Source organism: Typopeltis vanoorti, chromosome 1, assembly GCF_054136105.1.
Source record: "Typopeltis vanoorti isolate ZY-2024b chromosome 1, IOZ_Tvanoo_1.0, whole genome shotgun sequence".
Classification (NCBI taxonomy): Eukaryota; Metazoa; Arthropoda; class Arachnida; order Uropygi; family Thelyphonidae; genus Typopeltis; species Typopeltis vanoorti.
Window position 1 is genome coordinate 173,524,161 of NC_143549.1, and position 14,116 is coordinate 173,538,276.

The 14,116-nt window shown below is 37.1% G+C and overlaps 1 protein-coding gene across 1 annotated transcript in view; it reads right to left on the reverse strand.

Moving 5' to 3' along the window:
• LOC150110650 (nose resistant to fluoxetine protein 6-like) overlaps positions 1-14,116 on the reverse strand; it is a 137,636-nt gene that overhangs the window by 42,209 nt on the left and 81,311 nt on the right. The window contains exon 3 of the mRNA XM_090403925.1: positions 6,966-7,080. Within this exon, the coding sequence (XP_090260051.1) occupies positions 6,966-7,080 (115 nt within the window). The remainder of the gene's footprint in view (positions 1-6,965; positions 7,081-14,116) is intronic.

Sequence of the window (14,116 nt, forward strand, 5' to 3'; positions counted from 1 at the left end):
CATCTGCTTCATTCTTCATCACTTTCCCCTGTTGTGCATCATCTACAAAGAGTTGCATATCTCCAGTGAAACCTATTCCAATATTTAATATACAAGTTGAACAACACTGGACTCAAAAACAAACACCTGTGCACACCACCAGTGACTTTTTTTCTTTCAATATACTGCATCCTCATACACAACTTGCTAATACCTATCTAATAGTCATCACTTATCCAATTCATTAATATAGCATCCAGTGTTATTGGCTCCAATTTAGTTACCAACTTGTTGTGTGGTAACTACCACATACCAACTTGTTGTGTTGTATATGCATCTCCCTTGTCCAATACATTCGTCACTTTGTTACAGTACATAAGCAAGTTGGTAAAACACAACCTTCTTTTAACAAACTCATGCTGAGAAGTACAAAGAATACCACTGTTATCAAACCACTTTTGAATCCTAGCTCTTGCCAACCCCTTTAACTGACCTTAACTCTAGATATGTAGATTGATCTATAATTTGTAGCCTTAGCCTTATGACCACCTTTGTGAAGTTAAACACTATTGCCTTCTTTCCACTCCTTTGGGACTTCTGCTGTTGTAAGGCTTGTTAAACAGACAGACCAAAGCTGATGCTAACTCCCTGGAACATTCCCTTAAGACATGTGATGATACATCATCAACTCCTACCCTTATTTGAGAATTATGAAATGCGAAAACAGGCCACAAGTTATGCCTGCCTTTTTTTTATTGTTAATGCTTGTATATTGTTGAAACCCTCTCCCTGTCACAAGCAATGAACCAAAGCACCTTTGGTGTTAAATTCTTCAATAAATGTGTCTACAGGATTACCAGTATTTATATGCAACAAATATTTCATGAAAAGTGAGTGATACTTAGCCTTCAGAGAGCATAATATACCTATAATATATCTTTGTCCTTAAATAAGAGAGACAGTTTGGCTAAATAGACTGTATAAATATTTTTATTACACAGGCGTTCTGTAGCATTATTTGTTCATTTTTATTCTTATCTGGCCATTTTTATTCTTCATCTTTCATTGTTAATATCCTTCATGGTTAGCATCACCAATATAATGTGGTTTCATCAGCATTACATATTTGCTTAGGGCTGAGGTACTCATCGAATAAGTTTAGCAAATTCATCCACATACCAGATAGCTCCTTCATTGTTTGCAGACCATTAGAAATGAACTAATAAAGATAGAAATACCATGACACTTTTTAAACCTTAGATGCCAACCTTCACCACAGTCACACTCACACTAATTAATGAGCAAGTGCTTAATTATTTAAGCTTGCTTAATTACCAACAACTTGTGACAACCCACAGAACTAGTTGGATGGTCACAGGAATTTCAGGTGAACTCTTGTAATTTTTCCCAAACTAAAGGAAGTGCAAGACTGCCACACTGCCAAAAAAATGGTGGTGTACTTGTATATATAAAATTAATTGAATGCAGTATGTAGCCTCCCTCAATGATCCCTGAATCCCTGGAAGTCTCTCTCAATAATAATAATAATAATATTATGTCTAGAGCAGTGGTTCCCACCCTTTTTGACTCGCAGAGCCCTTTTTAGAATCATTTCTATGGCAGAGCACCTTAGTTCCATTCAATAAACTCAGTTCCTCCAATTTAATCATTACATCCAATTCAATTCAATTCAAATACATATTCGTTCATTACTTGTTATTCAAAATTTTTCTTATTCATTATAGAAGATAAATCCTATTTAATTTTACTAACTACAGTGCAACAGTAGGCCTAAATTAAGACATAACTTAAAATAACGTATAAACGTTTAATGAGACACCTGTGGTTGCATTTTTATTGCACAGTTTTCTTATTTTAGGTTCAATTGATGATAATTGCAGGCGAATGTCTGGTTATGCATTTAAGCGGCTTGTATATTTTGTTTTGGTACCTGTATAGGCGGAGAATCCCGCTTCACAGAGATATGTAGTTGAGAAAGGCAGCAATACTAATTTTGCTTTCTCAGACAAGATTTTGAATTCATCTTGTAAATGCAGCCAAAACTCCAGTAGACTTTGGTTTTGAAGCGTGATTTTTAGTTCGCTGTGAGATGTCAAATCTACGAGGACCTCGTATTCTGCTGAGTTTAAGCTGGATGGTTTTTTGTTCACGCTGAACACATTCAGTACCCATTTAAAGTCATCAAGCACCTTCTCTTGAGCTGTTGGAAAATAATGTTCAATGAGTGTTTCAAAGCTTCGAGATGTGCCTGAATATTTTTCTGTATTTTTTCTTGAATCTTGATGTTATTTTCATTCAAGAAGCTTTTTGTAAGAGTGAAGCAATCGATATCTTCCTTTTCCACGCACTCCAACCAATACATAAGTTTACTCTTAAAAGAAGACACTTTGGCATTTGCATCAAAAACTGTGGCAATTTTCCTTGCAATGATAGATTCATTTCGTTCATTTTGCTAAAAAATGTCGGCCAAATACACCAGTTTGCACACACAGTCTTCATCATTTAAAACCGTCGCCAATAGACCGTTATGGTCCATCAAAAATGCTGCTACCTCTGAACGCAGTTCCATCAAGCGTGTCAACGCTTTTCCTCGAGACAACCACCTTACTTCAGTGTGCAGCAGGAGGGACTCATGGTGGCTTCCCATATCTTCACACAGTAGTTTGAAGAGCCTGCTTTTAAGAGGTTGCAATTTTATATAGTTTATTATTTTTATGGCATCATTCAACACTATCACAAGCTCAGAAGGCATTTTTCTCGAGGCTAGCACGTGTCTATGAAGAACACAATGGCTGCTGCTACATTTCTATGCCTTATCTTTAATTTTGGCAATGGCTCCAGCATTGTGACCAATAATTGCCTTTGCACCATCAGTGCATATATCTGCACAGTTTTCCCATGGTATTTGATTTGATGAGGAAGAATTCATCCAAAAGATTAAATATTTCACCCCCCCCCCGATGTGTATGTTGGTAGTCGTCTTTAAAGAAGAAGGTCCTCCTGATAGCTTATTTGTAAGTAAACATAACGAACAAATACCATTAAAACCACCAACCCGGCAATGTCAGTCGATTCATCCATTTGTAGTGTGAATTTGGTACACCTGATGCGACTGACAAACATCTCTTTCACATCATCAGCCATATCGCTGATTCATCTAGCAACGGTGTTATTTGATAAAGGAATGTTGGAGAATAACTTAAGAGCTTTTTCATTAAGCAAACACTTGACAATATCAATTGTACAAGGTTTAATAAGAGTCTCTGCAATGGTATGAGCTTCACCAGCTCGAGCTACATGGTAACTTATGAGGTAGGAAGCTTCCAGTACTTTTTCATTATTGGTTTTAGCAAATGTTGTCATAGTTTTCTGTGAAGCCAAAATTTCGTTGCTCTTCCTCTTGAAAAAACCAGATGGTTTATCTTTCAACTCGGGATGGTTTCCCTCAAAATGACGCCGCAGTTTAGCAGGAAACATGGAAATGTTCAACACATTTCTACAAATCACACAGAGAGGCCGACCATCATTTGTTTTTGTGAATCCCATATTCAAGTAACTTTCTTCGTATTTTCATTTTTTATTGGGAGGTCTATCTCCCACTTCCCCACTTCAGTCGCGTTTTGCAAACAATGATTGAGGTGGTGCCGCAGATTCAGAAATGGTTTCTTTTGCAGAAAGCTCTTCTGACAAACAAATACTGGAGTGCATTGCTTGATTATTATCTTTTTTTGTCATTGGCTCATCTGGCGTAGTAATGGAGTGAGCTGCTGGTTTGTCCTCCTTTTCAAATGTAACATCGTTTTTCTTCAAAGTACTTGTTTGAAGCCAGCGATTCATGCCTAAAAGAAAATCACACAGGAATATGAGAATAACCGACTTTATCTTTCATAACCCAGAATACAAAATAAAGCAAATAAAAATTTTATAACAAAATACAAATACTTACCTACTTGAAAACCAATAAAAGCACCTGAGTCAATCAATAATGTAAAGTTTTTCTACCAGAAATGTATTGCAGTAGTTTGGGGTTCAAATATATGAGTAGAACAAAACACAACACTTTATTAATGAACACTTACTAACTACACTACTAAACACTCACAAAGAGGCCAAACGCACAGCAAACTCACGGAAGAATCGCTAAGAAATCACAATGTTATCGCTATGAAAATTCACCGTGAAGTGATTGATTCTATTTTTTGTTTCTTATTCTTTAATTTCATTCAATTTTTATTTATTTTATTTTCCTAGAGTGGCTGCAGAGTACAGGTTGGGAACCACTGGTCTAGAGGATACCAAAGAACTTTGCTAAAACCAATAGATATGTTAAAATGATTCCCAAAGTGAGGCATTTTCACCAAGTGCAAAGAAGTCAACTGTTGTGCAAGTTTGGAGTTGGGAATTCCTCACTTACTTTCTTGCTTCAAAAAATTATTTCAATATAAGCACTGTAAGTTACAGGTCACCAGAATATCACTGAAACTGACAAACAGCTAATTTTGAATTTTCTGTAATAATTTTGAATTGGATACTCTAATTTAACTGTTAAATAGCTATGCTGACAGAGATTCCCCAAAAATAAATGCATTCTAATATAATTTATTATTATATTTATTATTTTATTTGTGGAAGAATGACATTGTGGAATAAAAATGGGAATAGAATGACTGATGCAGAGGACATAATGGAATTGTTCAATGAACACTTTATTGATCTATTTCATTCTGGAAGAGTAAATTTTAATACTAGAGGGATAGAACAGGTTCGAGGTTTAGAGGTGCAGGAGAAGAACGTGTTCCAAATACTGAGTACTCTGGATGTTAGTAAAGCTATGGGACTGGATGGTATTTCACCATGAGTTTTGAGAGAATGAGCTAAGGAACTGGCAGCTCCTTTGACCTGGTTTTTCAATGAAAGTCTGGCTACAGCAAAGGTGTCCAGGGAATGATAGGAAGGTAAGATAGTGCCATTGCATAAGGGCAGTAGTAGACTGGAAGAGTCTAATTATAGGCTAGTTTGTATGTCATCAGTAGTTGTTAAGATCTTGGAGAAATTAGTTAGGGACTGTATACAACAGTGGGCAGATGAGGGTAACGTTATCTGTGAGAGTCAACATGGATTTGTGAGTGGGTGCTCTTGTTTTAGTAATGTGCTAGCCTTTTATAATAAAGTTACAATAGCAGTAGATGAGGGAAAGGCATATACTGCCATTTTAGTGAAGGCATTTGACAGGTATCAGAGAGTTGTGCATGGTGGGGCAGTTTCAAGGAGGCAGAGGGTTACAAGTGGGATCCCACAGGGCTCAGTACTGGGACCTATATTGTTTAACCTTTATATCAATGACATTGTCAGTGGATTGCAGGGGGATGCTCAGTTGTTTGCAGATAATGTGAAGCTGGGAAAGGCTATTAGTAATAGTGAAGATGTGGTAGTCATGCAAGAGGATTTGAATAAGATAGACAGATGGGCAAATGAATGTGGGGGTGTCGGTTTAATGCAGCAAAATGTAAGGTTTTGAGGTTTGGGACATATCAATGGGACTGCATACTCTATTATAGGAGATATACTGGAGGAAGTAGGGGAGACAAGAGATCTGCTGTTGATGATTGATAGAAACCTGAAATTCAAGGGACATATTGCAAAGGTGGTGAAGGTAACATAGAGGATTGCTGCAATAATGAGAAGGACGCTGACCTGCAGAAATAAAATAGTTATCATTCCGTTGTATATGACCCTGATCAGACCACACTTAGACTATTGCTCTCAGATTTGGTCCCCAGGATTTGAAGGGGATAAATTAACTGTGGAAAGGGTACAGAGGAGGATGACAAAGACAGTTTCAGGATTGTACAATGTTAGTTATGAGGATCGGCTGAGGAAATGTGGACTGCAGAGTTCCACCAAACTGCACATCCACCAAACTGCAGAGTTTGGTGGATAGAAGAATGAGAGGTCATATGATTGTGACTTTTACTGTTGAGAGGTGGTTACAGGATTAACACTGGGGAGTTCTTTCGCTTAGTTGAACAGCAGGAAGGAGTCATGACAAGTGGCTCATGAATCCTTCATGAGTCGTGAGCCGCTTGTCATCACAGTTTCCTTTTGTAACACCTGCAAGTTACGAAAGGAAACTGTGAGCAAGAGGGTGAGGAGTGGTTTCTTTGCATGGAGGGTGGTTGAACAATGGACTGCATTACCTGATCGAGTAGTGAGAGTGAGAACAATCAATGAGTTTAAGGAGTGGTATGATAGACTTTGTGTTTACTAGGAGGGGGCTTCCCACGTTGAGTCTTGAGAGACTTGGGTTTCCTAGGAAGGACCTCCCACGATGAGTCTTTTGACTCCTTGGAGGCCTAAATAATAATAATTATTATTATTATCCTCCATGGATTCAGCAGACTCATCATGGGGGATTCATTCAACTAGCAACATATTTATCATAACAAATCTTAAAATCTATAACACTCCTTGCATTAACAACATATTTTGTAATTCATTCCATTCCTTCATTATTCAGCTGCATTAATCTAGATGGAAAATTTTCCAATTTTCCAGCCACATTTTCTGATGTTGTACTTTGTAAGAATTATGAATTTTATTGACATTTATCAAATAGAGGGTATGAGTAAGAAAGGGCCAATTTCCTGGCCAAGTCCCAAGCTTACATCTCAAGATTTCTACAATGGGTTTCATAAAGGATAAGGATAAAATATAACACTGAAAGTGATTTAACTACGAGAATTAGTAAATTACAGACACTGTAGTAATAACAGCAACACACAAAATATGGGAGGCACAATCGTGAGTTACAGGTTGATGTATAATAAACATCTTGCATTTGTTTTTGATTTGTTAAATGTAAAAATACATGATTGATTCTCATTATATCAAACACTGACAAATTCACTCACCATAACAAAATACAGAAAAGTCACATTGATACACATTGATGTGTATTATCATACCTGCATTTGCTACCTCCTGAATATCCTCCAGAGAACAAACTGATGGAATACAAATACCAAGCCGCAAAACCATGAAGTAGAACATGGCAGATGAATATGACAAATCTCTGAAAATCTTAAAATAAAAAAAAAAATCTTAATAATAATTATAGTGTAATCATCACTACTGAAATAAGCTGACTTAAATCAATTTCATTTTAAATATCACTAATTTATGGTACATCTCAACAGGAAATTACTCTAATAGACACCTCAATTGCAGACTTTCAAAATTACTTTGCATACTAATAATTTAACAACAGTTCATGGAAAACAAAACTCATACTTGTGATAAATATTAAATTTTAATATTAAATCAGGGTGTTTAAATATTAAGGCAGGGTGACAGAAGAGTGATAACTAGTTTGGTGGATATTTTTCAGTCTTGGGATTTGGTTTACTGAAACTGATCTTTCCCATCTAATATTCAAAAACAGTACTACCAGTTAAATGAAAGCTGATTTCACTATTAAGAAGCTACATTTTTTTGTTTATTATTTTAAATTTCTTTTAAATATAAGAAACACTGAGACTGTACAGAATTGACAGTACTTTTTAATCAACTTAATATAGAATACTTTTGGTTTTTAACAAAATACGCTTTCAAATTTATGACTTTACTTAAACAATGTTTTCTATGCCAAAACTATTAATGACAAAAAAAAAAAAAAAAAAAAAGATTTAGCAAATCCATTATATATATGAAGTGAGTGAAAATAATTGGCTGCAAATACATGAGCAAAAAAATACAATATTTCAAAATGCCTCAATTACTTTTTTATTTTTAATATCAAGTCATACACAATGTTGCAAAAACCTATAGCCCATTAGTGCTGTTTTTTTGAGCAAGAGGTTAAGAAAAAGGAAAGAAAGAAAGAAAAAGAACAGCTAAAACTAGTCTTTGGGAAGACAAAACAAAGGTGGCTCTTCAGAGGAAAAAGATATGAAATGAAAGATGAGTAAGAGAAGTTAGTTCAGTAGGTTTCAAGCTAGATAATAAAAGAATGTTGAACTGGCCACAGCAGCTTCTGTTCTTACTGTCTTTCAAGTGAAGGTATCATGGTGACGAGTTCAGCAGAAATGGTCACCACCATTCCTTCACTTTCAGAACATTGTCTATGGAAATAACTATAGAAAAGCCATTACGTAGAAAAGAACATTGGTGTAGTTGTGGTCAGTTAGTGATTGAATGGTGGAGAAGGAGTTGTAGAGCAGGTGCACTCTCTCGATGAATCCTCGAACCACCTGGAAGCATCAAATAATAATAATAATAATAATAATAATATTGCAAAGGTGGTGAAGTTATTTTATCTCTGCTGACCTGCAGAGATAAAGGAGTTATCGTTCCTTTGTATAAGACTCTGATTAGCTCATACTTAGACTACTGTTCTCAAATTTGGTCCCCAGGATTTCAAGGTGATAAATTAACTGTGGAAAGGGTACAGAGGTGGATGACAAAGATGGTTTCAGGACTGTACAATGTTAGTTATGAGTATCGGCTGAAGGAATGGTGACTGCAGAGTTTGGTGGATAGAAGAAGAAGAGGTGATATGATCAAGACTTTTAAACTGTCAGGAGGCAGTTACAGGATTGACACTAGGGAGTTCTTTCACTTGGTGGAACAGCAGGGAGGAGCGATGACAAGGGGACATCCCTGGAAGTTACGAAAGGAAGCTGTGAGCAAGATGGCGAGGAGTGGTTTCCTTGTGTGGAGGGTAGTTGAACCATGAAATGCATTGCCTGATAGAGTGGTGAGAGCAAGAACGGTCAATGAGTTCAAGAAGTGGTAAGGTAGACTTTGTGTTTCCTAGGAAAGTCCTCCCACGATGAGTCTCTGGACTCCATGGAGGCCTGAATAATAATAATAATAATAATAATAATAAACCTATTAAATTATTATTATTACGGGAAACTCCAAGGAGTCCTTAGACTCATCGAGGGAGGCCCTAAACATCATGTCAAGAACAACTATTCAACATCCACACAGTATCTATCATACTTTGCTTTAAACTCATTCACAATCATGGCACCCACAACAGACTCTGGCAACTTATTCCATTCATTCACCACTCTCCAAGTAAAAAGCCTAGTTCTAACACCCTTGCTAACCACACTCTTGCCCAGTTTCCATGGATACCATCTAGTCCTCCAACCACCAGTCCTGTTCTGAAAAACATCCTCTGAATTAATCTTATAGAAATCCTTCAGTAATTTCAATGTCTCAATCATATAACCCCTTTTCTGCCTATCAACCAATTTCTGCAACCCACAAATCTTCAACCTGTTCTCATAAGATTCATTCCATAGACCTGCTATCATCTTGGTCACTCGCCTCTGGATCCTCTCCACCTCCTCCCCATCAAGAAGAAACCCTGATGCACAAATCTGGGCACAGTAGTTGAGGCTCAATACAGAGGAACAATAACTTGCTTGTCTCTGCTCGTCAAAGTATTCTTCAGTAACCAAGTGATTTCATGGGCTGATTTAGCCACTTATGCAATGTGCCCCCTAAACTTCAACTCCCTATCCACCAACACTCCCAAATCCCTGGCCTCTTCAATCTCCTGGAGTACAGTTCCACCAATGTGGTACACTGCTGCTAATCTTTTCACCCCAAAATGCATAAAATTACATTTTGCCACATTAAATTGACATCCATTCTCCTTAGCCCAGTCCTCCAATCTATCCAAATCATCCTGCAAAATTTTGACATCATGTGCATTCACTATGAAACATTCTCTACCCAACTTTGCATCATCAGCAAACAGATGAACAGTTCCTCTCAGATCCTATCCTATATTGTTAATGAACAAATTAAATAGTAGTGGTCCAAGAACAGAACCCTGCGCCACACTACTAGTCACAGGCCATCTTTTGGACTCTACTCCTGAATGAAACTACTCTCTGATAACTCTCCGTCAAACCACCCTCCTATCCATCTCACCAACCCTATATCCATCCCCATATGCTGCAGTTTACTGATTAGAATTCCATATGTGTCAAAGGCCTTAGCAAGATTCAGTAGTATCACTGTAAACCCATTACCCTTATCCAGTTCAGCCGTCACTGTGTTATAAAACGTGAGCAAGTTACTGAGGCATGATCTACCTTTCACAAAATCATGCTGTCCCTCCCCCATACGGCATCCCATTTTCATCTATCCATTCCTGTATTTTTCTCTTGACTACTTTCTCCAAGACCTTGACAATGACTCCTGATATGCTGATTGGTCGGTAATTTGCAACAGCAGTCCTGGAACCTCCTTTATAAAGTGGAACTATTTTCCCCTCTTTCCATCCCCTCGGGACTAATCCAGACCCAAGACTCAAATTAAACAAAATGTCAAGCGTACTGACAATTCTTTAGCCGCTTCACGTAAGACCTGAGCTGGTATGCCATCCAATCCCACAGATGTATTCACATTAAGGTTTTGTAATAGACTATTCACCTCCATTTCATTCACCTCAATTCCAATATAAGCTATTGGTTTCTTCATTCCTGCAATATCACCACCTGGATGATATACTCTTGCAAAGTGCTTTCTCAGTAATTCCACTATATGAACTAATTCAGTTACCTCTCTACCATCGGCATTCCTTAAAATTATTCTGCCATATACTTTTTTCTTTTACTTACAGCATATCAAAAAAACTGTTTGGAATTCTCTTTAGCATGCATAGCTAATTTTCTTTCATAATCCGCTTTTGCTTTTCTTACCACACTCGTTACCTTTCTGACCTGTGCGTTATACTGTTCTTGTGCCTGCAGATCACCTTTCTCCTTAAATTCCCTCAACAGTTGTTTCTTTTTTTGCAGCTCAAGCTTAATGGTGTTATTCATCCATTTAACGCCTACTTGATTAACTATCCGGACTCTAGGTATACAGTCAGCCATTACCTCCTTCAAATGCTCCTTTACCGCTTTCCATGCACTGTCAACTTCTAGCCATGGCACTGTACCAATCAATCTCCTAAGCTTGTCATACTTACCAGCTGATAATTCCACATGTACCCTGTCTTAATTGTAAATTCCACACCTTTAGCCACCTCCCAAGTCAAGACCCTATGATCGCTCTTACCAATTGGTGGCAACGTGGTCATATTCGTTACAGCCAAATTCTCAGATGCAATTACTAGGTCAAGCACTCTCTGATCCCTAGTATTTTCCATTACATGCTGTTGCAGATAGTTATCCCTTAATAACTGCATAAAATCCAATTCCTTCCTCCCATGTGTCCTCTCCTCCTTCCAATCAATGTTACCATAGTTGAAATCTCCCATAATAATTACCCTCCTTTCACTTATTTCTTCTATTGGCTTATGCATACTATCTCCACCATCTATTCCATCACCTGGTCTATAGCAGCACCCAACTGTATTTTGTTCTGCTAGTTTCAATCTCACACCAAATAGCCTCAAATGTGCTCTTATCTCTATCCAGCTCATCAATTGCACACCTCCCCCCATTTTATTCTCCCTTTCTCTCCTGAACACACCACACCCCCTCACATTCAATCCCACTAGCTGTGTCATCTTCTGTCAGCCATGTTTCACTAATGCCAATAACCTGTGGCCAGGAAGAGCCAACCAAGGTCAAAAATTCTTCCTCCTTGTTCCTAATACTCCTGGTAATAGTATACATGAAGTGCAGAAGTTCATTAGTCCCACACCTATCTTGATGCCTTATACTAACTATCCCATTCTGATTTGTTATCCTTCATACTGCTCAGGCATATTATATACATATTCTTACACTCAACTGCCTCACTGATGTCTGCATATCCACTCTCCCCACCTCAATAGCTCTAGGTTCCCTGATTCTGCACATCCACTTTCACTTCATTCAGCAACACTTTTTCCAATCTCCGCACACTAAATCCACTCAAATGCAAACCATCCATCTTGTATAAGTCCTTTCGCCCATCAAACTCACTCCATGCATCCACAAACTCCACACCACTCCTCCTGCATAACCTGCACATAGAGTCATTTGCAATTATGGCCTTCCTTCTCAACTCTTCTCTGTCATACCCATTAAGCCCATTAGTCCCACACCTATCTTGATGCCTATCCCATTCTGATTTGTTATCCTTTACACTAGCTCAGGCATATTGTAAAGGATAACAAATCAGATCTGACTCCCCCCCCCCCACAATAGTTCTAGTTTCCCTGATTCTGCACATCCACTTTCACTTCATTCAGCAACACTTTTTCCAATCTGTGCACACCAAATCCATTCAGATGCAAACCATCCATCTTGTATAAGTCCTTTCGCCCATCAGACTCACTGCACACATCCACAAACTCCATACCACTTCTCCAGCATAACCTGCGCATAGAGTCATTTGCAATTATGGCCCTCCTTTTCAACTCTTCTCTGTCATACCTTGGCAACAGACTCACTATCTTAACTCTCTCACTTTTTTCTTTTGCTACCTCTAGTAATTCCTTCAAGTCCTCTCTCATAGCAATTTTTTACCTTTTAAATCATTCATTCCTGCCACTACTGTCATTTCTTTCACCCTCTGCTGTTGCGCTCTAATAGCCTCACTTACATCCTTAATTTTCGCACCTGATAAGTACAATTTTGTCAAACTCTCATCTATTACACCTCTTACTACTGAATCACTGTACAACATTCATTCCTTCAATTTTCTTTCACTCCCAATCATGCTCTCATTTTTCATATCACACATTTGCTTCTTTCCGTTAGCTGATGCACTCGGTAAACAATTAGGCTGCAATCATCTGGGTAATAGCATCATTTTTATAGCAGTTTTGTTACAACACCCCAGATGTGTAAAGCAGTATTCCAGATTTATACAATGTCAGCAGTGATGCAAGTGAGAAGTAACGTCCTGAAAAGATGAGCATACTTAGTTTTTTGAAGCCTCAGGAAGCTATGGCCAAGACATATTTGTGCCAGGAAAGGCAAGAGATGAAAGTCAACCCAGGAAGAGAAATCTGATCATGTTTGGAGATATGATTATAAAATAAATAAAATGAAGAAAATGAGAAGATAAACCTCAAGAAGGAGGAGGAGTAATAGATGCAGAAAATGAATTTGCTAGAATGGGATGGAGAGTTTCAGCCACAGGAGGTCAAAAAGAGGGGATTCTATGTGGGATACTCTTTGGCAGTGGCGGCCAGTGAAAATTTTAAGTGGGAGTGCTGCATATACAAAAAAAAAATAATAATAAAATAAATAAAATAAAATAAAATTCCAATCACTAATGAATTTATTAATAAATAAATTTACATATTAAAAATTGCTTTATTAAAAATATTTCATCCTCACCACGAACAAACACCAATAATAAAAGTTTCGTATCAATAGCAATGGCAAGCGCAAATGAATATCAGTGTTAGATCGCAGTGCATTTGTTTCATGCAACGATAGTTGAAAAAATATAATTCTTTTCATATTTTCAACAGTGACACTGTTATAATCATTGAATATAATGGTACAGGGATTATAGCCTTCTCACCAACCCGAATCGCTAACAAAATTAAAATGAATTTTAATTAAAGTTAAAATTTATTTGAACTAAAGTTTAAAAAATTCTTTCATTTTACAAGTTACTAAATTCTCAGTAACTTCTAAAAAATTTTTAATAATTTTTATAAGGGGAACGATCTTTTTGGAAAATAAAAGAAACTCGAGATAGATGAGAAAATAAGAAAAGAATTCACAAATAATTAGAACATTTAATATAAGTATTCAAAAAATAACATCTTTACAGAATAACAGAAAATAAATCAAATTATATAAATATACTTGAAATTTTTTTATTAAAATTTTAGGGTTCTTGATTTCATCATCATCATCATCATCATCATCAAATTCCTGTCATGTACTCTCAAGGGGTGTACAGGATATGATAGTACTACATGATAAAAATTACATCATTATTAATTTCCTATCTACAATTTTCCTCCAAATCAGTCTGTTACTTGTCAAGACTCCAACATTATCAGATCTTATATTTCTATCATCTAAGGCACTTTGTACCGTATCAATCCACCTATATCTTGGTCTTCCTCTGGGTCGTTTTGCTCCCAACCTGGCAGAGAACACTTGTTTTGCTAATCTTTCCTCGCCTATTCTGTTTA